General features: G+C 42.7%; 1 protein-coding gene across 4 annotated transcripts in view; it reads left to right on the forward strand.

The window, feature by feature from the left end:
• Positions 1-22,380, forward strand: part of STK3 (serine/threonine kinase 3) — a 305,616-nt gene that overhangs the window by 187,790 nt on the left and 95,446 nt on the right. For all 4 annotated transcript variants that reach the window (XM_059723848.1, XM_059723847.1, XM_059723850.1 and 1 more), the window contains one exon: positions 9,903-10,078. In XM_059723848.1, coding sequence (XP_059579831.1) covers positions 9,903-10,078 — 176 coding nt within the window. The remainder of the gene's footprint in view (positions 1-9,902; positions 10,079-22,380) is intronic.

Consider the following 22,380-nt stretch of genomic DNA (forward strand, 5'->3'; position numbering starts at 1 on the left):
GCAAAGTGCTGCACCTAGGGAGGAAGAATGTCCAGCATACCTACAGCCTAGGGAATGACCTGCTGGGTGGCACGGAAGTGGAAAGGGATCTTGGAGTCCTAGTGGACTCCAAGATGAACATGAGTCGGCAGTGTGACGAAGCCATCAAAAAAGCCAATGGCACTTTATTGTGCATCAGCAGATGCATGACGAATAGGTCCAAGGAGGTGATACTTCCCCTCTATCGGGCGCTGGCCAGACCACAGTTGGAGTACTGCGTGCAATTCTGGGCGCCGCAATTCAAGAGGGATGCGGATAACCTGGAGAGGGTCCAGAGAAGGGCCACTCGTATGGTTAAGGGCCTGCAGACCAAGCCCTACGAGGAGAGACTAGAGAAACTGGATCTTTTCAGCCTCCGCAAGAGAAGGTTGAGAGGCGACCTTGTGGCTGCCTATAAGTTCATTACGGGGGCACAGAAGGGAATTGGTGAGTATTTATTCACCATGGCGCCCCCGGGGGTTACAAGAAATAATGGCCACAAGGTAGCAGAGAGCAGATTTAGATTGGACATTAGGAAGAACTTCTTCACAGTTCGAGTGGCCAGGGTCTGGAACGGGCTCCCAAGGGAGGTGGTGCTCTCCCCTACCCTGGGGGTCTTCAAGAGGAGATTAGATGAGCATCTAGCTGGGGTCATCTAGACCCAGCACTCTTTCCTGCTTATGCAGGGGGTCGGACTCGATGATCTATTGAGGTCCCTTCTGACCCTAACATCTATGAAGTAAGAATTGTATTTTTTTTAAAAGTAAGTTGTTCGCCAAAGAGAATGATTTTCTGTGCATACGCAGGCTAGATAACCTGTATGATTCACCACTTGTTTGCTTGGAATAAAGGAGAAACACTGAATCAAGGAGGAAGAAAAGAACTGCAAGTTCATCCCTTTCTAGTGTAAAACCACACAGAAAGGATTGCAGGTCTTTTGTAAAGATTCCATACACTGTATTTTGTTCCTTCTGTTGTATAGGAAATATGACCCCTATGAATTATGCTTTTTTCAAAAGAAACCAAGGACACACAAATACATGCTGGACTGGAATTTTAATTTTTAAGCAGGCAATAATAGATTTTTAAAGTGCCAGTGTAAAACCAGTCTTATGTTACATTTCTTGTGGTCTTTAGTTGTACAGTTTATAGAGAAGTTAGTTGCTTGATATAGTTGTATGAATTGCTCAGATCTTTGAAAGAATCCATAGATTTAATAGATTTCATAGGCATTAGGGCTGGAAGGGACCTCACGAGATCATTGGGTCCAGCCCCCTGCCTAAGGGACAGGAATTCAGTTGGGGTCAGAGCACCCCAGCAAGATAAGCATCCATACATTTCTTAAAGGTATCCAGAGTAGGTGCTTGCACCACTTCTGGGGGGGAGTCTATTCCAGACTTTGGAGACTCGGACAGTAAAGAAGATTTTCCTTATGTCCAGTCTAAAACAGTCTTCCAGCGGTTTGTGACTGTTAGACCTTGTCTTCCCTTGGGGTGCCCTGGTAAACAGATATTCTTCCAGTTCTTGATGCAAACCCCTTATACACTTATAGGCTGTCATCAAGTCACCCCTGAGCCTTTGCTTCTCCAGGCTGAAGAGTCCCATGCCTATCAGCCTCTCCTCATAAAGCCTGTTCTCTTGACCTCTGATCATGCACGTGGCTCTCCTCTGGACTCTCTCATGTTTTTCCACATCCTTCCTGAATTGTGGAATGCCCAGAATTGGATGCACTACTCCAGCTGCAGCCTCACCAAGGCCGGGTACAGCAGGAGGATGACATCCTAAGATTTACTTCAGAAGCATCTATGGATGTGGAAGCCAGAGTTTGGCTTGCTTTACCAGCTGTGACATTGCATTGGTGGCTCATGTTCATCCTGTGGTCAATCATGAACCCCAAGTCCCTTTCAGCCTTGGTACTAGTGAGTGTAGCACTGCTAAGCCTATAAGCATGCTGTGGGTTTTTTTTCCCCCAAGGTGGAGTACCTTACATTTACTGAAAATCATCAGTCGCCCTCCCTGAGTGCTAGTGTCAGCTTGCAGGATGTGTAGCTGCCTTTGACGTAGAGAGATACACCTCCACCCGTTTTATCTGCACGATCCCTCCTACACAAGGTATTGCTGTCTATACTTGTGGCCCAGTCATAGGTGGAGTCCCACCAGGTCTCTGTTATCCCTATGAGATTGTAGTCTTTCTTGTTCAGTAGGAGGACCAATTCCTCCTGTTTGTTCCCCAAACTCCTGCCATTGGTGTACAGACACGTAAGCATCCCATTGGGAGCTCTAGGCTTCCTCACATTCCCAGGAGGACACCGTTCCAGGGCTGGGGTAGGAGTGGAATCCCTTGGGTGCCCTAGCCTGTTGTTTTTGTAGCTATTGCCTAGTGGGCTTGCTCTAGTGGTTGTTCACCCATTGATCGGTGGGCTTAGTTTTAAAGCCCGGCTGAGCAGGTCAACCATTCTGGCTGAGAAGAGCCTCCTCCTCAATGAAGTGAGGTGGAGGCCGTCTCTTCCCAGCAGAGCGCTGCCTCTCTCGCCAAAGAGCAGACTGTGATCGTGGAAGCCGAAGCCTTCACAATGACACCAGAGCTGCAGCCTTTGATTGAGTACCTCGATCCGTCTCTCCCTCCTCAGCCCATGACCCATAACTGGGAGGGTAGAGGAAAAAAACACCTGTGCCCCTAAGCCCCACTCCCAGTCCCAGAGCCCTGTAGCAATTCATGACCCAGCTGGGATTGTTCTGAACCGTGTCATCCGTGCTCACATGGATAAGAAGCATAGGGTAGTGGTGGGAGGGATGGATAAGCTTGGGGATCCTCTCTGCCACGTCCCAGATGCAGGCCCTTGGGAAGCAGCAGACCTCCCCGGCTAGGGGGTTGGGGCAGCTGATTGCTCCCTCAAGTGCATAGGAGAAGTGAACAGAAGACTCCAGCACTGGTGCCACTGTGAGGGCTTTGGCTTTTTCGACCATGGCACATGCCTCAAAGACTGTGGCTTGTTGGGGAGAGATGACATCCACTTCACGCTGAAGAGGAAGAAGCTTTTCTGTTAGAATGGTGGACCTCCTGGATAGGGCTTTAAACTGAGATTACTATGGGACAGGACAACAACTACTAGTGTAAGTCCAAGAAATGGCAACCTTGAAACCAGCATACCATGGCAGAAGGTGACCAGTGGCATCCCTCAGGGTTCAGTACTTGGACCAGTGATTTTCAACACGTTTATCAATGATTTGGATTTGGGTATTAAAAGCGAACTGGCAAAGTTTGTGAATGACACCAAATTATGGGGGAGTGTAGTCACACTCAAGGGTAGGCTGGCAATACAGGCTGACCTGGACAGGCTTGTGAGATGGGCAAATCTTAACCTGATAACATTTAATACGGATAAATGTAGTGTTCCATCTGGGGAGAAATAATCCGCAACACACTTAGGCTCAACAGTACTACACTTGCCAGCACCACAACTGAAAGAAACCTGGGTGTCGTGATAGATCACAGAATGAACATGAGCCACCAATGCAATGCTGTAGCTGGCAGAGTGAATCAAACACTGACATGCATCTACTGATGCATCTCATGCAAGACTAAGGATGTCATCCTCCCACTCTACTCAGCCTTGGTGAGACTGCAGCTGAAGTACTGTGTTCAGTTCTGGGTGTTGCACTTCAAGAAGGATGTGGAGAAGCTCAAGAGGGTCCGAAGGAAGGACACGTGCATGATTAGAGGCCTAGAGACCAGGTCATACCAGGAGTAATAAGTATATTAGGGGTGTACATCAGGGTCTGGGGGTAGGGGTGCACTAATAGAGTTTTTTTGGGGCTGATAACGATAGCCAATTTTTAAAGAGGAATATTGGCCGATTACCAGTCTGATTTCCGATACTTGCTTGAAGACTTGAGAGCAGTGTCCAGCTGGTAAGTCTGTTGTGGGGGCTGAGCAAGGCTGTGATCAGGGTGGGCAGTGGCAGCGCTGGGAGGAGGGCTATGGGGGGCATTGCAGCCACCCCAAAATTCGCTGTAGCCCCTTAATCTCCCTTCCCAGCACTGCTGCTGCCTGCCCCAAGTGCAGTGCAGTGCAGCCCAGCCCAGCCCCTGCCAGGAAGAGCCCAGCACAGCCCTGGCCCCAGCCTTCAATGGCAGCCCACCCCACCCCACACAGATCCACTGACTCATGCCCCCCCTCCCCCCCCATGCCCTCCCAGGGTGCTCGCAGTGGCGGGAGCTGCACCTCCCAGATGAGCTGCGGCTCTGTCCCATGACCCGTCCCACCCTGCCTGCGCAGCGCCTGCTCCAGCCTCGGCCCCACTCCCCCCCTCACCATGGGGGCTTCGATCTGCCCCCTCCACGCCCCTTCCCTCCCCCCATCCCTTTCATCACAACAGAATTACCAGCTACGCAGCTCTCCAAGCTGCCGACCTGTGCTCCTGGCTGCCTGTGTGCTGCACTGCGGCTGTGCGCATGCATCAGACGTTTATCGGTCACATTATTAACCACGAGACAAAAAAAGCCTATCTCCAATACAGTCAATTTTCTTATGTTGGTGCACCTCTACCTGGAGGAGCATCTGTTCATCAAGGCACCCCGGGGGAAGACAAGAAACAACAGGTACAAACCGATTGAAGATTGCTTCAGACTGGACATAAGGAGAAACTTCTTTACAAGTCAAATGCCGAGGGTCTGGAACAGGCTCCTCCCAGAGGTGGTATAGTAACCCACCCTGGCAATCTTCAAAAAGTGTCTTGACTCCCACCTTGCTGGGGTCATCTCACCCCAGCAGTCTTTCCTGCCCAAGTTCAGGGGGGCTTGCCCTGATGATCTTGTAAGGTCTCTTCCAGCCCCTAACATCTGTGAATCTACGAATTCTAGCAAAAGTTGTTATGTATACCACATTGCCTGTGTTTGTGAATTTAGTACAAATTAAAGAGTCCACCCATGATAAAGACCTTATTTCTTGTTCATGTTGTAAGGATAGAAAAAACTCTAGCTTCCCACTGTTAGCATTTGAGAGAGGACTTTTAAGAAAACCCATTTTTCACAGTTTTGAGGGAGTTATTTTAGTTATTTATACATAAATACAATTTACACAGAGATACTACAGTTGATACTAACAGCTTTCATTCTCTTTAAGTAAGTTTATTCTAAATGCCGAGTACAGAACTTCCAAGCAGCTGTGGACCCTACACCTTGCAGGCTGTACTAGTGAAGGCCACACCAGGACCAGTTATGGGTCCTGGGTCATGTTGCTACTGCAGTGCATGCCTGCACAGGCAAACCCCCCCGCCCCGCCACTGCTGCACCACACGCCTGCATGCCCTGTTCTCCCACTTTCCTGCTGCTACACCACAAACCTATGCAGCACCAGACTCGCACTCCATGCTGCACTGCCCCATCACCTGAGATGAGAGGAGGAAGGAGGGAAGAGGGAGAGGGAGCCCAGACATCACTGTTGCAGTTGGAGTAGTAGGGAAAGTAGTGGTGGAGCAAGAGTCCCTCCAGGGGCTGCAACTTAACTCCTCCTCAACCTCCTCAACAACTCCTCCACCAGTAGAACAGCCCTGACTACTGGAGTTTGTTTAGTTGGAGAGAAAAGGGCTAAGGTCTCGTCTTTACCTAAATAAATAAGCAACCCCTTCAAAGTGAAAATCAAATGTGGTATGTTTATCTTGGAAGAGTTCCAAAGCGAAGCCTGCTGATCCATTTTCCTTTATTTGTATTCGGTGGCAAGCAAACTGCTCTTTATTTTTCTCAGAGTTACAAATATCTTAAGCCTCATAACATATTTAATAGAATTTTCTAAATAGTTCTGTAATCTTAAAGAGAAACATAAAAAATGTAGGGTATTTTTGTTATGAGTTTGAAGGAAGGATAATATCTTACTAGAAATTGACCATTATTGTATAATATAGTCTGCTATTATATAAGCTATTATTTTTTCCTATTCATTGTTAGCTCTTAAGCATAAAACAAATATATTAAGCACAGCAGGAAGAAGAAAAATGGACTGTGATTGACCTGTTTGGTGCAGACTGCCATAGTTTTTAAAACCGAAATTACACAGTATAAACCAATGAGAATATTATAAGGATTTTAAAAATATTTATTTATTTAAATATTTTTCCCCCTGTACCTCAGCCTTTTGCCATCTGGCACCACTGCATTTTCTCTCCCCTCCTGGATCATGCATCCTCTCGATGTGTTCTTGGGTGCTTGTCTTCTTTCTCTCCTCCCCAGCTTTGATGGCAGAGGGCCAGGAACCCGATCCAAATCATAATGAATTCATTTGAACTTGGATTGGGTCTTGGGAGAGTGGGTACTAACAGAAACTGAGTAACATGGCAGTAAAAATGTTTTTGGACTTTAAAACTTTTATTATACAAATATTAGAAAGATGGTGAAAATGCAAAGGTGTGTGACCCTCCCAGGTGCCAAGCATGAAACGATAATAACACCGGTGTAAAAAACACCATGTCATTGGAGATTGAAACCCTTTCCCTCATACCCCTCATGGGGTTACACAGGTAGCACCAGCTGTCCATCTTGCACTTTGCAGAGTGCCCCCTTGATGGTCTAGTATGATACCAACTGGTCCACATTTTGTTGCAAGGTGAAGTGTCTAAATTCAAACGTTGCAGGGGTGTAGGTTGTAGCCATGTTGTTCTAAGGACATAGGCAAACAAGGTTTCTGGGTGAATTTGACCAACTGGTTGGTCTAATAAAAGACATCAAATTCACCCAAGGAACCTTGTCTGCCTAAATTCAAATGTGACACTTCTAGGCCAGGAAGTGAAAGAATTGAAAGGTGTCATCAGTGGCTGCCTCAGTTTTTGCAGTTTTTCAGAGTTGCCATCTTAATCCAGCCCAACAGGAAATTGGCCAGGTAGATCACTTTCCTTGGCCATTTGGTACAAGATAGAGAATATGTCCACAGTCTTGGACTACAAGTCCAGCATGCCAAGATTTCTGAGGGTAGCAAAGAGTGACTGCTAGTAGGGGCAGTCCAGAAAGTGTGGAAGAGAGTCTCCTCCATCACCTCCTGCATAAAGGGCAGACCACTGACACCACCGGCTAGGACCTCATGCAGCAGCTGCCACGGGAAGCTGCCAGCTGTCTTGGTGTTAGGGAGTTTGTACAGAGTGCACCAGGCCAGGCAGGCTTGCTCTGCTGTTGCTGTTGCTTAGCATCACCTCTAAGTCATGTCAGGATGCATGTGGACATTGCCTTCCCAGACAGGATCTCAGAGCAGATCTGATCACTGTTTTCATTGGGCATGGGAGGGACAGCAGGTCCTGGGGCCTGTCACTCTTATTGCTGTCCATAGCCAGAGAAACAGACATTGATAGAGAGGGTCTGTCTAATGCATTTGGGACAGCTTGTTATGTATAGAAGTGGTCTTCTAGGGTGGTAAACACATCCACAGGAAGGGCAGCTTGCACTTCAGCCAAGAGGTGCAAAGCAAAACAGATAGAGTGCAGGCCCAGGTAGTTGGCCAGATGACTGAGATGAGTTGAAGAGGTAGGTCAGCTCGATGGTGTGTGACTGAGCCAAGGAAGCAGTGAGGTTTCTGGAGGCTCAATTCAGTGGTCCCTGATGCAAGCCAAATTACAGACCAAGGGCTCCTGCAGCAGCTCTGGAAATTTCAGGCCTGTGCTCTGGGGTCTCAGTTGGAGGTAGGCCCACCAGGCTTGTGCGAGACTGTGGTAGAAGGGTGGCAGGATGTTCTAGCTGAGGTGATTGAGATCCAACAAGAAAAGTTCTCAGTCAAGATTTGGATCCCTCATCCAGTGCAGGAAACAATGTCATCTGTTGTCAGGGGAGGCATTCCACAGCAAAGAGCAGGTGCTGAAGGGCTTGTAGACTGAAAGCAGTTACCCTGCTTGCCAGGTCGATTAGGCCCTGACCTTCCTTACTGGTACACCAGAGTCCACCACAGTCAGTGGATCAGTAGAGGGCAGTTCACCAGAGTCAGTGCTGCCATTGCCAAAAGTCCATGAGGACAAGGTCATTGGCAGGTCCAGGATGGCACACCTATGCCACAAAATAGTAGCTGGCAGGTTGTAGATGACCATGTTATGAGAGACTGGACAGTTGCCAGTGCCATCTCTGTAGTTGTGTCTCAAACACCTCACTAAGCTGTCACAGTTCTTCGTTAGATAGGCCGGTGGGCTAGGAAATGGCTTTGAAGCCATTGCAGCACCAGGGCATGTTTCCTAGCACATGTGGGATCTGAGCACTGGTTGAAGTGCCCAGCAGAAATGTGCCACTTTTGGCCCAGTTGATAAGATAACATTTGAATGAATGAAACAAACCCTAATGAGATAGCATCTTGATTTATCTTTTCCTCTGTAGAAAAGGGGACGAGGGAAGAAAAGTGGAAGGTTAAAAATCCAATTTTATTAATTGATAGAAATTATAATGCCAAATAATATTTGATTGTGTTTCTTCACATGCACATAATTTTGGATGTCTGAGTCTAATTTGATTTTTGTGGGCTACTCAAAAAATACTAGCAAGGTTACCTGCAATCTTCAGTCCTTCTTGGCTTCCTCCACACGATAAAGGAAGAATATTATTAACAAGTTCCTTTTTGTCCTTCTGTGAGCTCCTGTGGGTAAAAGCGATAAGGTAGGAGAGAACTCCCTTTTGTGTACAGGCATTCACAAGGGCAAAGACCAAGAATAGCCCTTTGAAATGTTGCAGCAAAGTGCAGGAGTACAAGTTGTATCTATTTTACAGTTCTTCAGTATTATACCACAATATAGATTTTCAGTGGAGGACACCTTTTCCAGCAGAGCAGAAAACTCCTACCCTTATGAATGAAACAGCTTTTCCTTCTGGTGCAGTTTATCCCCTGTTCTAAAATAAAGCAGCTCTACCTAAATTATATTTCTTTATTCTTAATGTTTATAATAAAAAGTATAGTTTAGGAATTTTGTTCTGTAGTTACAATCTGTATGTGTGTGTGTGTGTATGCATGTTTGTGTGTGTGTGTGTGTGTGTGTGTGTGTGTGAGAGAGAGAGAGAGAGAGAGAGAGAGCGAGCGTGTGCATGCACTTGATTAGTAAAGTATTTTGATTCAACTTTTTTTTATTCAGATAGTTAGTTAGTTGCTTAGACCCAATATATTGTTTTTTATGTTTAATACATTAACTGTCCTATAAAGAGAATAAACTGTTTTGATGTCAAAAAATGAAAACAAATTCCAGACAATTTATTTTGAAAAGGATGACAACATGTGGGTCCCCATTGTGATCACAAGGTTCAGTGAACTGTACAGATGATGGAAGTATTCTGCAGTTTCTCCATGGTGCACAACACCTACCAGCCATTTTCTCTTTGGGACCTGCATCCTTTGATATGCGGAACATCTTTTATTGCCAGTGAAGTTAGCTAAGCCTTCTCTACTCACAGTTTGGGTGTGCAGTTTTTTATTGATTGTTCTAAAACTGTTTCAGACCACATCGATGTTTAAATAAGTGCAACTTTATGCTATTATTTGTCATTGATAAAAATTGTTATCAGAGTAGTGCCTGCAAACCAGGCCTTACAGTTAAAGGCCTTTAGCCCCCAAGTGAATACTTACCTCCATGTGGTACTGAGTTTCTAAAAAAACAAATAATGTCAGCTGAAGTAACTTTCAATTTTATTTATATACATAACTTAGTAACATCTTGGTCAATTCCTCCTTCTTATGTTTACTACAGAAATGTCTTTCTTGGGCAATGAACTTCCATGGAAGACAGTTATAGAACTTCACACCACATATTGGCTGTATTCATTACTATAAAACCACTGTAAAATTAATCCTTCAAATTTATGTGTAGCTTAGTTTAGCACAGTAAAAATGGAATCTCTAAACAATTTTAACTTTTCTTTTCCTTTCAACTAAGGAAATGCTACTTCACCACAAGTACAAAGACCTTCCTTCATGGACTACTTTGATAAACAAGATTCCAAGAATAAAAGTCCTGAAAACTGTAACCAGAACATGCACGAACCCTACCACATATCCAAAAATGTTTTTCCTGATAACTGGAAAGTCCCTCAAGATGGAGACTTTGATTTTGTAAGTACATTTTAAATGTTTATTTTTCTAATGTTTAGGTCGTTACTTGTTATTTATTTTATGCATACCAGAATTAATCCTTTCTATTAGTGTAAATAAAATATGTCATTTTCAAGGGTCCTTCCAAATATTTCATACCTCCATCTACCAGCTGATAAATAAATACACTTACCTAGTACATAAGATAACTTTAAAGTTAAGAGTTATGAAAACATCAACATTCTTTGTAACTCTTATTTTCTTTTTAGTAAAAGTGCTCTTGGAACTTTTCAGTTTATGTTGCATTTTATCTTTATCAAAATGCTCATTTGGCTTAGGTATACTAAAGGCTTGAAAGCATTAACATACTATTAATGTTGGGTTGGTTTAGTATTCAAATGAGACCTGTAGAAAAGTTATTATTAAACATATTAAATAGGTAAATTGTTCTTTCACATCTCCCAAGTAGATTGAATAAGATCACTTCTTGTATCCTTTGAGACCTTTGTTATGGATATGGTCTCTAACAAAATTCTTGTAAAACTCATCTTTCTGGGTGGAATGACTGCATCTGTAGAAATCATGCACAAATCTCTTTGTTCTTATTTTCACTGGCTTGCATAGTATCATTTTCATTTATTTTCATTTTGTCCACCTTACAAGGTATGATAGAGACAAAAAGGAGACTGTTCCTAAGCCACTAGTAAACTTCAAAACATATATATATAGGTGTGTGTGTGTGTATGTATGTATGTATTTTAAAAATATTCTTTTATCAAAGAGAAATAAATAGAGTGGTTTGGAGAAGTGTAAGTTATATGTTTTCTCATTTAATTATATTTTTCTAACACTTCAGAACAAAAAAAATTAATAAGGCTCTTGTAGCTTTAACAAATTCTGCCCTTCATGGCAGTGCAGTAGCTAAATATTGATCACATGATGTCATTAAAAAGTACATCTGGGATTTAGAGAGAAACACTTTATTTAATATAAAATGATAGCTGTAGGTATATAATACGTTTCTCAATTTTCACCTGGTATATTTCTAAATAAAACTGATTCTTAAATTTAAGCTGCTAGGGACCGGTTAAGCAGTGCATTATAAGCTGTTGCTAAGGTTGAATAAAGGCTCTGAATAACTATCATATTTTTTCTAGACTACAGAAATCCCATAGTCGACATCTTCATAATCAGCCAATAAAATAACTAACGCATATTCATTGGAAAATAACTATCTGTATCTAAATGAGGTTTATTGTGGTGGTAATAATGTTGTTTTTAGAACGGTTTGAAAAGTATGCTAGTTTTTACATACTGGCTAAGAATTTTAGCCAAAGATGAACACCTTAGTAAATTATTTACTAAGGCCCTGATCTGGTTAACATAAATCCACATGAATAAATTTACTCTTGAGTTGTTCTTTTGAACTGTATATGACTAACAGCGTGTGTAAAGTTACATGTATTGATAAGTGTTTGCAGGATTAAGCCTTAGAAAAGTATATGTTGAATGTGGCAGAACACTTGCAGTGCCCGCCACTTTAAGGGCTGAGTCAGGCAGCCAGCAGGTGCTTGATTGCAGCAGCCATTTTAAAACACTGGCTGCCTATATGCAGCAGTTTGTTGCTGGCAGCCAGGCAGAAACATCGCCTGGCTGAAAGGCTGTACAAAACATCCAGGAGGTAAGGGGAAGAGCTTATGGGGATGGCTAAGAGGCTCTTGATCCTGGGCATGACCAAAAACGGCACCCTGCCAGGAATGGGGGCCTGGTGGGGCTCCTAGTGGCATGGGAGTCCCCAGGAAATATCAGGTCAGTTACCACCCTGGTGAAAGGCAGGTCAGGGTACCTTAACTCCTAGCCTCCACAACACTGTCAGTACAAGGGGGCCAGGCATGGTTACGGCCACCTGAGCCCAAAGAGGGTATAAGACTCGGGTGGGGCCAGGCATGGCTGCAGCCACCTGACCCTCCACAGGGGAGGGAAACCCTGGAGCCCTTAAGGAGGGGGTAGATGTGTAACCCCAGAGAGGGTGGTAGCAGGGCCCAAAAGAGGGTTGAATAGGGCTGAGGGTCAGCCTGAAAGGCAGTCCAAGGGAGTGTGCTAAGTAGGTCTGTGGGTCAGCTTGAAGGGCAGCACATGGGCCAACCCCTGGAGAGCAAATTGAGAGAAGTGTGGAGTCCCAGAAAGCGGGAACAGAGGGCTGGGAGCATAGTACGTGGAGCCGGGGGCCCAGTGTGTTTGTATATGTCTACGTAAAGCTGCCCTGAGAAGGGCCAGGGCAAGTTTGGCCAAGGTAAGGAACTTGGCTGGCCACGACCCAAGTGAGGTTCGTGGGAGAGGCCCAAAAGACTGTATTTTTGCCACCCAAGGCGTGATCTAGATAAAGCCTATGGTCTATGGGAGCCGCTCCAAGAGGGAGCAGGGTGGGATGAGTTGTCGATGTGAGAAAGAGACCCTGTGAGAGGGGGTGGAATGTGAGAGGCCCTAGTGAGAGGAGGGTGGTATGAATGTGTGTGTGAAAGAGGCCTGACAGTGAGGGCTAAGCTTGGCCTGGCTGTAGGCTGGGAGCATAATGATACCGTGGATACCATCTGTGAGGCATGGGCTGTGGTGTAGGGGAGCTTCGGAGCTGTAGATAGCGCCCTCTGACATTGGGGCATGTAATGGGCAGTCTCCTGCATTTTACCACCCGTTTTGAGAACAGCAAAGTCGTGGCAGGCGAGACTGGGCAGCCTGACCCATAGACAAGTGGGCGGACCGGCATAAGGCATGGCCTCATGAGCTGCCCCCTGTCACATTGAGCTATGGTCAGTGAGCCTCCTCATTAGTTTATCTTGTTTAATTTTCAAGTGAAGTGACTAATGGAATGAATGAATGGGAACCTACAAAAATTACAAATACTATCTTACAATTTACCTGAATTCCTATGTGTTTGTAACCTTTAAAAACATTAATACGTTCTTGCACAATAATTAATTTGAGGCACTTGTTATCATAAAGCATGACTGAGGCAAGGATAATCCACTTATATAGATAACAAAAATATCCAGACTTACAGCCTTTAAGGTTAACACTTTGCTTTTAGGCAGAAGGCAGAGCAGAGCTGCAGTTTGTAGACTTTATTTTTAGAAGATTTCATACATTTCATAGACATTAGGGCTGGAAGGGACCTTGGAAGATCTCTGAGTCCAGCCCACTGCCCCAGGGACAGGAAGTGAGCAGGGGTCATAGGATCCCATCAAGATAAACATCCAAATGTCTCTTGAAGGCGTTCAAAGTAGGTGCTTGAACCACCTCTGGCGGCAGTCTATTCCAAACCTTGGGAGCTTGGACAGTAAACAAGTTCTTCCTTATGTCCAGCCTGAAATGGTCATGAAGGAGTTTGTGACTGTTCGACCTTGCCATCCCTTGGGGTGCTCTGGTGAACAGACGTTCCCCCAGATCCTGGTGAGCGTCCCTTATAAACTTCTAGGCAGCCACCAGATCACCCCTGACACTGCGCTTTTCCAGGCTGAAGAGTCCCATAGCTCTCCGCTTGTCATCATAAGGTCTGTTTTCCTGACCTCTGATCATGCGCGTGGCTCTCCTCTGGACTCTCTCAAGCTTTATCAAGAGATAAAGCCTTCATGTTTACATACATAAGCCAATCACTGACTGACAATTTTAGGAAAAATTGTCTATGGTTAGGTTATTGTGAAATTGTCTCTTACAGGGTTTCTTCCTTTGAAGCATCTGGTATTGAATGCTGACAAAGGCAGGATATTGGTATGAAACAATTATTTGTGTTTATGTTAGAAGCACTCCAGTTTACCTTTACATAGTCAGAAATGTTTTCAAAAATAAAAACCCTTTGGAAACGGTTATTGGCAGCAATTACAAATGGTTTGCAGGAGACTTCCTGAAGGAATAAATCACGGGGGGCATACATAATAAATTGCCTGCTTTTATAAAATCAACATTAATTTTTTAGATTGCTGACATACAGTTTTTAAATGATTCATGACAATGATAAATAATAGAGAATCTTAGTACTAAAGAACTCAGTTCTGTGTCAGATGGAATTAGCCTTAGTGAAACCTAGGAAAAAAAAATCTAAGCATGAATACTGTGAATGCTACATTTGTTAAAAAAATAACTCTTTGGAATTAGAGTGTAAATGCCAAACAGGATCCAGTCCACTGGTATCATACTGTAGTGGTACTCTGTACAGCTATGTGGAAGAACAATATGCTGTATAAGTTGGTGCTGATCAGTCTCATTTGGGAGCTTATAGAATTGTTCTTATGAGAGAGAGGAGTACTATGTTTAATGGTGCTTCCTGAGGCAATACATAGCATGCCAATAGTGGTAGCAAACAAGTTCTTTACCCCTTATCCAGAAGGATGGTGGTGTGGGGAGGGAGAATGTCATAGCAATGGTTGGTAATAGCCTTTTTTAGATGTATTGAGTGGGAAAAGTAATAAGAAGTTCATTAGTGCATGTGGCTGTTGTCAGTGTAAAGGGAGAAGTGCCAATCAAAAATTGAAATAAAAAGAAAAAATGACAGTTGCATGTTTTATTTTTAAACAAAGTTAATACTAAAGAAATATTTAAGGGCTTCTGTTTATAAAAAGAGATTTAAAAATTAAATTGGCTAGACTGTTTTTTGATTCAGAGGAATAATGGATTGGAAACACCACAAATCCCTGCAGATCCTTAAGTGGAGTCCGATTTATACAATTGGAGCCTAATGTTTTAGTCTAAAAGATGTGTTTTATTTAACATTGTCTTACCAAAATGCCTATTTCCTAACACATTTTATCAACAAGAGACCATTCTATTTCTGTTTATCAGTGAGTTCAAGATAAAATTATGTAAAAATACAGGCAACCTTAACCCTGTTTTGCTTAGTGCTGTTTTGCTATAATGCTCACTTTACATTGATACCCGATTCCACTTAGCACTCTGTGAGTTTCATTATAATGCTCACAGGCATCGTACAGCTGGCAGCAGGGAGGAAAAAAATGATTTAGCTTAAAGGTATTCCACCTAATGCTTGGTTTTTGGGGAACCAAATAAGAGCGCTAAACAGGGGTTTCCTGTAGTTACCTTTTTAAAAATAATAAATTACATAATGTAGATACAGTGGTCAACCTTGAGGACCTGCTAATTTTCCTGTAGATACTATGAATAGATAAGGTTACTCAAATATCTGCAGTTTATATTATAATGAATGCACAATATTCTGTAGAAATGGAGGTAAAATAATTTGGTAACTAAACAAGGAATGTTGTTTCCCTGTGTATCTAAATGGCAGTTTTCTTGCAGTCTACTTTGCCATTTTTGGCCCTGCCTTTATGCTGTTTATGTATCAACTGTATTGTTTGCACATTCAGTAGAGGAAACATAGTTAGCTTTTAGGAACAGATTAACTGTATTACTGTATTTAGCTGAATCCAATATAACCCTAAATTTAAGATGATGCCCCAATAATTAGATTCTGTACATAGGAAATGTATACATTTGTTATAATTTCACATGTATAGAATCTAATTGTTGGAGGGTAGTCTTCAGTTAGGGCCATCTGTCCCTATTGGAGGGCTGGTGGTAGTAGGGGAGATTGGAGGGGACTGACAGTAGTGGGGAAGCCAGGTGATGCGGGGGGTTCAAGTACTTTGTCCCCTGCCCTTTGCCCACCTCACAGCCTGCTGCCTGTCCTCTCCCTACTACTTGTTGCACTATGCCTGCCCCCATTCACAACTTGTGCCCCCCTGCCTGTCCCACTTGTAGCTTCAGGCCCCCTGTCCCCCTCTTCCTTTATCTTCTGTCCTCTCAAGGCCTTTGTCCTCCCCCCACCCTCTGCCCCCACTCTCCTCTCCCCCCTCTATGGCCTCCCATGCCATTTACCGTTGCTCTGCTCCAGCAGGCTCCAGTTCCATTCCACCCTGGGGCATGGAGAATGACTTCATCCCAGCCTGGTAGCTGCCACTTCTTACTCAAAGCCAAGATAAGGGAGTTTTTTCTTCCATGTTAAATGTGAGAAAAGCCTCATCTTGGACATAAATACAGCAATAAGCAGACTAAAGGGCAGTGATATAACTGGGATCAAACTCTAACATATGATTGCCCAAGAAGCTGAGGATGAGGGTTCTGGGCCCCTGTCACAGCACAGGGATCTGACCACCACACCACACGTAAAGCTTTATTCAGCACAACTGCTTGGCCAGTGCATAGCCTACTATGCATGCTTAGTCTATGCACACACTTATGTTTCCGGATTGCAAGGGAGGTAGTATCACAACTAATATGTAAGTATCAAAAACACAACTTACACAGCTAAAAAGCTGCCATCTAGACACACAAAAGGAAATAGAATTCCACTGAAAGTCTACTTGGAATTTTTTAAAGAGTGGTATTTCTGGAGGTATATTTTTCTGAGCCTGCATAAATGGGTATAAAGTTGCAATTTTACCGTTACCAAGTCAAACAGTTTCCCAGGAGAGTAAAGGTGTAGCCATCCGTTTGTGCAGAATTTGAACTTTTTAAAAAGTTGTTTCAGTAATTGCTTATTTCTTTTGACAGCAAGTGATGTACTTTTTCATTTTTTTGTTTACTTGTACTCATCTGAACTGAGACTATTAGTCTGATTTGATTTTTAGTACTGTGGGTTTGAAGGTTGATATTTGTTTCTGTCTTATGTCTTTGATCATGTTTTACTGGATATCCCAATTAATCAGTTTTGTTTATTGGTCTGTTGGTCTGTGCCTGCTCAAACGAAGCTCCTATTGAAGTCATGGTAGTTTGCCTGAATAAATGCATTGTCCTGCATTAGGTACATTGTGTAACTTTTTAAATAAGCTTGATTCTGATACCTCCTACTGCTGATGAATAGTAAATTACTTTACAAGTTATCCCACAGGAGCTCTAATTGATGAGTAAGATGCTATTTAGATAAGGGGTTTAGATTCTAGTTTGATCTATTAAGAAGGCATTTCTTGAACTTTGTAGTCTTGCTAAAATAGTTTCTGTTAATAATTACCTTGGTGGAAAGGATGAAATAATTCACTTGTAATTCTGTATAGTGAAGGCCATAATTATCATATGAGATAAAAGATCCATACTTATGCACAACTCCATATGGAAAATAGTATTATTGATTTAGTTTTTCTTTAAAAAAGGTGACTGCTTCTTTGAAAATTTAGGCTGTGATAATTCTGTATTGTTCTTAGGTCACCTGTTACTCTACTCATGGCTTTAAATTCTTTTAGTTTGCTTGTCTGTTTTCAAATTTCATGCTAAAGGATGAAAGCCAAAAATGTGCAGCTGTTAAGACACTGGACCCCAGACAAATGAATAACTGATAAAGTATTTTTAAACATTTTATTCACTTTGGTTCCAATAAAGCATGACATTTTAGCATGTGAACAGTTCCATCAAATAGTTCAATGCTTTTATGGGTTGGCTTTTGTGGTATCAGAAAATATTACAAAATCCTTGTATTTTACATACCAGTGGTAGCTCAAAACAATGGAGAGGTAGGCATGAATTCAGTTTGCACCAGAATAGGTGCCTTACCATCTTGATTTCAGGAGGCTCTCCTATTTTTCCTTTTCCTATTTTTTCACCCTTACCTTGTAGACTTAGCTTCTGCATTTTCTTTCCTTTCTGCATACCAACCTCTTTCTGTACAGTCAGGATAGACCTATACAAAATGCAGCTTATTTCTGAGCAGAATATATGTAGAAGGAATTGTGCTACATAGCAGCTAGGGAATAAGACAGAACAGGACCCCTTTCAAGTGTCATATACCTTTTATAGGTAGGTGCAGACAGTCAAAAAGCCCGAGGCTGAATTGATTCAGTCTTTGCAGGTTATTCTAAGCTGCACAAATTAAATTGAAACCAAAGTGAACAGACATTTACCTTTGAGTCAGGAAATACAACCACATGCCTGCAGTGGCTCAGGCCAGAAGCTAGGGGGTGCTAGAGTACAGCTCTCTGGCTGTGTTCACTACCTCTTCCTGCTGCCCCTGAGATCTCTGGGATTTACAGCCCAGAATTACAACAGCAGCACTCTGCTCACCACTTCCTCTTCTTGCTTCCAGGTGCCTCTGGGATTTGTAGTACACAGTTGTAGTCATTAGTAAATTTAAGTTTGAGCTAGGGAAGGGATATTCAATTCCCCTTCTTGGCCCCAGACCCCAGCTGGAGTTTGCCTGAGGGGGGGCAGTCCCTCCACCCTGCAGACTGAGCTGCATCCCCAGCCAGGCTTGCTTCCCCCCCTGCACCCTTTTGTCAGCCAGCCCTCACTCCTCCAGCTAGGGAGCAGAGGGGTGGTGCCAGCCCTGCTCTCTGGAGCAGACAGCACAGCCTAGCCCAAGGCTGGAAAGCATGCTGGGATGCCAGGGGACTGTGATTTAACTTAAACGAGGAACAGGTCTGGGACTGAAGTTTCACAAACTGGTTTGACCCAAATCAGTTAAGTCTGATACTACATTTAGCCAGGTTTATCTTAAACCAGTTTCAGTCATTTTGAAATTGGTTTATGTGTACTGAGCTTCTGTTCTGTTACAGTTCAAACCAGTTTCTGATCACTTAAACCTGTTTATGTGTAACTTCTGTCCCTAACCTATGTGACACCCAGACATTTGGCAAGACTGTCTTTTGCTTGCTTGCCTTTGGAATCTTAATGTCCTTTTAAAGTCGTTTTTTTCTGTATCATATATAAAAAATTAATCTTCTTAAATTAATACTTATGGGGTCACTGAATGCTGCAGGAAATCATTAGTGAGCTAGCTAAAAGGTACTGAAGGAAATAATTTTAGAGCCATTGTCTATCCTCATGGAGGTTGGGTGAGGTTCCAAATGATCAAAAATGACAAATTCTAGTGCCCATCTTTTCAAGGGAAAAAAAATTACAGACAAGTCAGTCTAACCTTAATACCTTTGGAAAGACCATGGAGTTTCAAGGAATCTATTGTGAAGCACCTAGAAGAGAACATACAGCATGGATTTGCCAAAAGCAAGTTGTGCCTGATTAATCTGATTTCCTTCTATGATAATGCTGTGTGGATGGGGGAGTGCAGTGGATATGATGTACCTTGACTTTGTCATGGCTTTTAAAACTGTCTCTCAACAAGCTAAGGAAATGCAGATTAGGTGAAAATGCTACAAGGTGGTTACATAATTGGTTGGATCATCATGCTTAACAAGTAGTTATCAATGGCTCAGTGTTCATTTGGGAGGAGGTATGAAGTGGGGTTCCCCAGGGGTCTGTCTTGGGTCTGGTATTGTTTAATATTTTCATTAATTATTAGATAATGGGATTTTGTGCATGTAGCAAATTTGTAGACAACACCAAGTTGGGTGGAGGTACAGACACTCTAGAAAGCAGAACTAGGATTCCGAATGACGTAGATAGATTGGAAAAATGATATGAAATTCCTCAGATGAGATTCAACAAGGACAAATGCAAAGTCCTACCCTCGGGATGGAATAATTGTATGCTCAAATACTGTACAATTGAGGAACGATGGCTAGGCTGCAGTACTGCAAAGAAGGTCCTTGGGGTCACAGTAGCCTATAAGCTGAATATGCACCAAAACTGTGTTTTTCTTGGAGGAAAAAAAAGCCACAATATACTGTGTTGTATTAGCAGGAGCGTCACTTGCAAATCAAGGGAAGTGATTCTTCCACTCTAGTTTTGGGTCGTGCATTTCAAGAAGGATGTGAACAGATTGGGAAGAGTCCAGCAAGGAGCAACAGAAGTGATTAGAGTCTTGGGAGTTATAACTTATGAGGAAAGGCTGAAAGGGCTAAGGTTATTTAGTCTGGAGAAGAGAAGACTGAGGAGGATTTTGATATCAGTCTTCAAATATGTGAAGGGCGAATACAGAGAGAATGGAGATGGGCTTTTCTCTATGTTTGCAGGGGATAGGACTAGGAACACTGGCCTCAAACTTCAGTGGGGGAAATTAATTTGGAGATTAGGAGAACTTTCTGACTATGACGATAGTCAAGCATTGGAACAGGCTACCTAGAGAAACTGTGAAATCTCCATTCCTGGAAATTTTCAAGAGCAAGTTGGATGGACACTTGGCTAGGGTGGTTTAGTCAGGGATGACCCTGCTTTGACCAGGAGACTAAACTAGATGACCTTGTGAGGTCCCATCTATCCCTATTTTTCTATGAACCTGTTATTCTACTTCATCTGTAAGTTACCAGCCCTGGATAGTAGCGATTCAATATTATCTAATGGTTGTTTGGTGGTACCAGTATATGATTAGTTTCCAGTCACCATTATGCTTTCCTTCTTTTTCAAAAGAGAGGTCAAGAACTTCTTACACCACAGAGCTTGAACTACCTCTCTTATCACTGAAAGAAATCTTTCCCCAAACTTGTGTTGAAGCATGTTGGCCATATTTTTCTTATGGAGTGCAAAGCTTGCTCTGATTTTGTCCTTGTGGATAAATAGGAGATTTCATTCTATTAATCTATTGCATAGCACCATCATTTGAGTATCTTGCCATAAATGAAGGATTAATTCTTCTCTCTCTGTCACCTGAGGCTAATCTGTTAGCATACTTAAGAGGGGGTACACAAAACACAGCCATTGTAACCTGCACCCCCTTTTATAAAATAGTTCAGTAGTTAGTAATGGATCTGGGAAGTAGGGAACATGAGTTCAGTTCTCTTTTCTGTATTAGTGGATAAAATCCACATTTCTCACCTCCTAGGAGAATAGGCCTAGCTACTAGATGATGGAGCTTTCAAGTCCACCTTGTTAAAGATGTTTCAATTTGTATAGAAAAAATGGAAAATCATTATTCAAGAGGGAAAAATCAAGCTTGAGCAGGAGACTGTAACCTAAGGCTTAGGGCATTCACTGGGGGGGGGGAGGATGTCTTGTGTTCCAATCCCTGCTTCAGTGATTGGTTATGTATTTTTATTAACTGTAGAGGAAGTTGAACTGAATTTGGGTTCCCAGAGGAGAGAATTACATTTAGATTCCCCATGTGAGATTGTAAGCTTGTGCTCTAACTTATATTCACCTTCTCTTGCTCAGAGCTGGAAATCAAATTGCTTTCATCAACACCAAATCTACACTATTAATTTTAAGCTTAATTTTATGGTCATATGCAAATTCTTACAAGAGTGCAAATTAAATAATTAAATAATTTACATAAAGTATCACGTTTGGAGTTTCTGTAGAGCAGAGAGGCTGGATATAAAATTGTGAATATTGAAAAAGAATTGGCCTGAACTTCAGTGGTTTTACTCAATTGTAAATACATATTTTACATTCAGGGATCATTAGGAGATTTCTCTTTCAGCTCTCACTTCCTATATAAATTCTTCATTTAAGTGTATTCTTTTATTTTTTTTGTTAAATGATATGGAGCTAATGTCACAATGTAAAGAATTTAAGATCAAAAGAGCCACGTTTACTCAGGTTAAGTGTTTTATTTCATAACTGGAACCACTGCTTTCTATAGTACCAATCAACAAGTAAGATATTCATTGTTTTTAAGGGTGGCAGGGCATGGTTTAACTTTAATAGTTTAATAGTTAAATTGTACAGTATGCGGCATGCAGTAACATCCATTATAAACAGCTGTTCCAAATAAGGCATAGCCATTTACTTGCAAGGTTTTATTAGAGCTCATTCCTTGCACTAAGTACAGAGAGTCAAAAGCCCCAAGACTGAATCGATTCAATCTGAGCTGCATAGATTGAACCAATAAGCAAGTGCACTTTTGATTCCAGAAATGCAGCCACATGCCTGCACTGGCCCAGGCCAGAAACCGGGGGAGCTAGATAATGCCTCCCTGCTTGCTCCAGTAATAGGCTGGAGCTCACAGCTTGACCCTGCAAGGGGGAGTTTGCAGGGGAGGTGCAAAGCATCCTGGGATGGTAGGGGACTTGAATTTGGAGGGGATCTGGGGCAGAAGTTCAGTAAATGGATTTAACGTAAATCAGCTGAGTCTGATACTACATCCATCCAGGCTTATCTTAAACCGGTTTTGGCCATTTTGAAAGTGATTTACGTGCACTGAACTTCTGTTGAACTTCAGTAACTTGGAAGTGCTGCACCTCTTAATGTAAAACCAAGTTAGCTCAAATAGTATTGCTTGACCACTTACATGGCCAGTTCTTTTGAATATAATATTTGTAAAAATAATCATATCTTTATATAGTCATGTTGTTTCTCCCCTCTAGCTTGTTTCTACATGAGAAATGTTTTGGATCAGATATCTAAATTCTGTAGAGGATCAGTGGCATGGGCACTAAGGTGCATGATTGATAGCCCAGAGGTCACAAGTTTGACGCCACAGCAGAAGTCAG

This window comes from Alligator mississippiensis, chromosome 3, assembly GCF_030867095.1.
Source record: "Alligator mississippiensis isolate rAllMis1 chromosome 3, rAllMis1, whole genome shotgun sequence".
Taxonomy (NCBI): domain Eukaryota; kingdom Metazoa; phylum Chordata; order Crocodylia; family Alligatoridae; genus Alligator; species Alligator mississippiensis.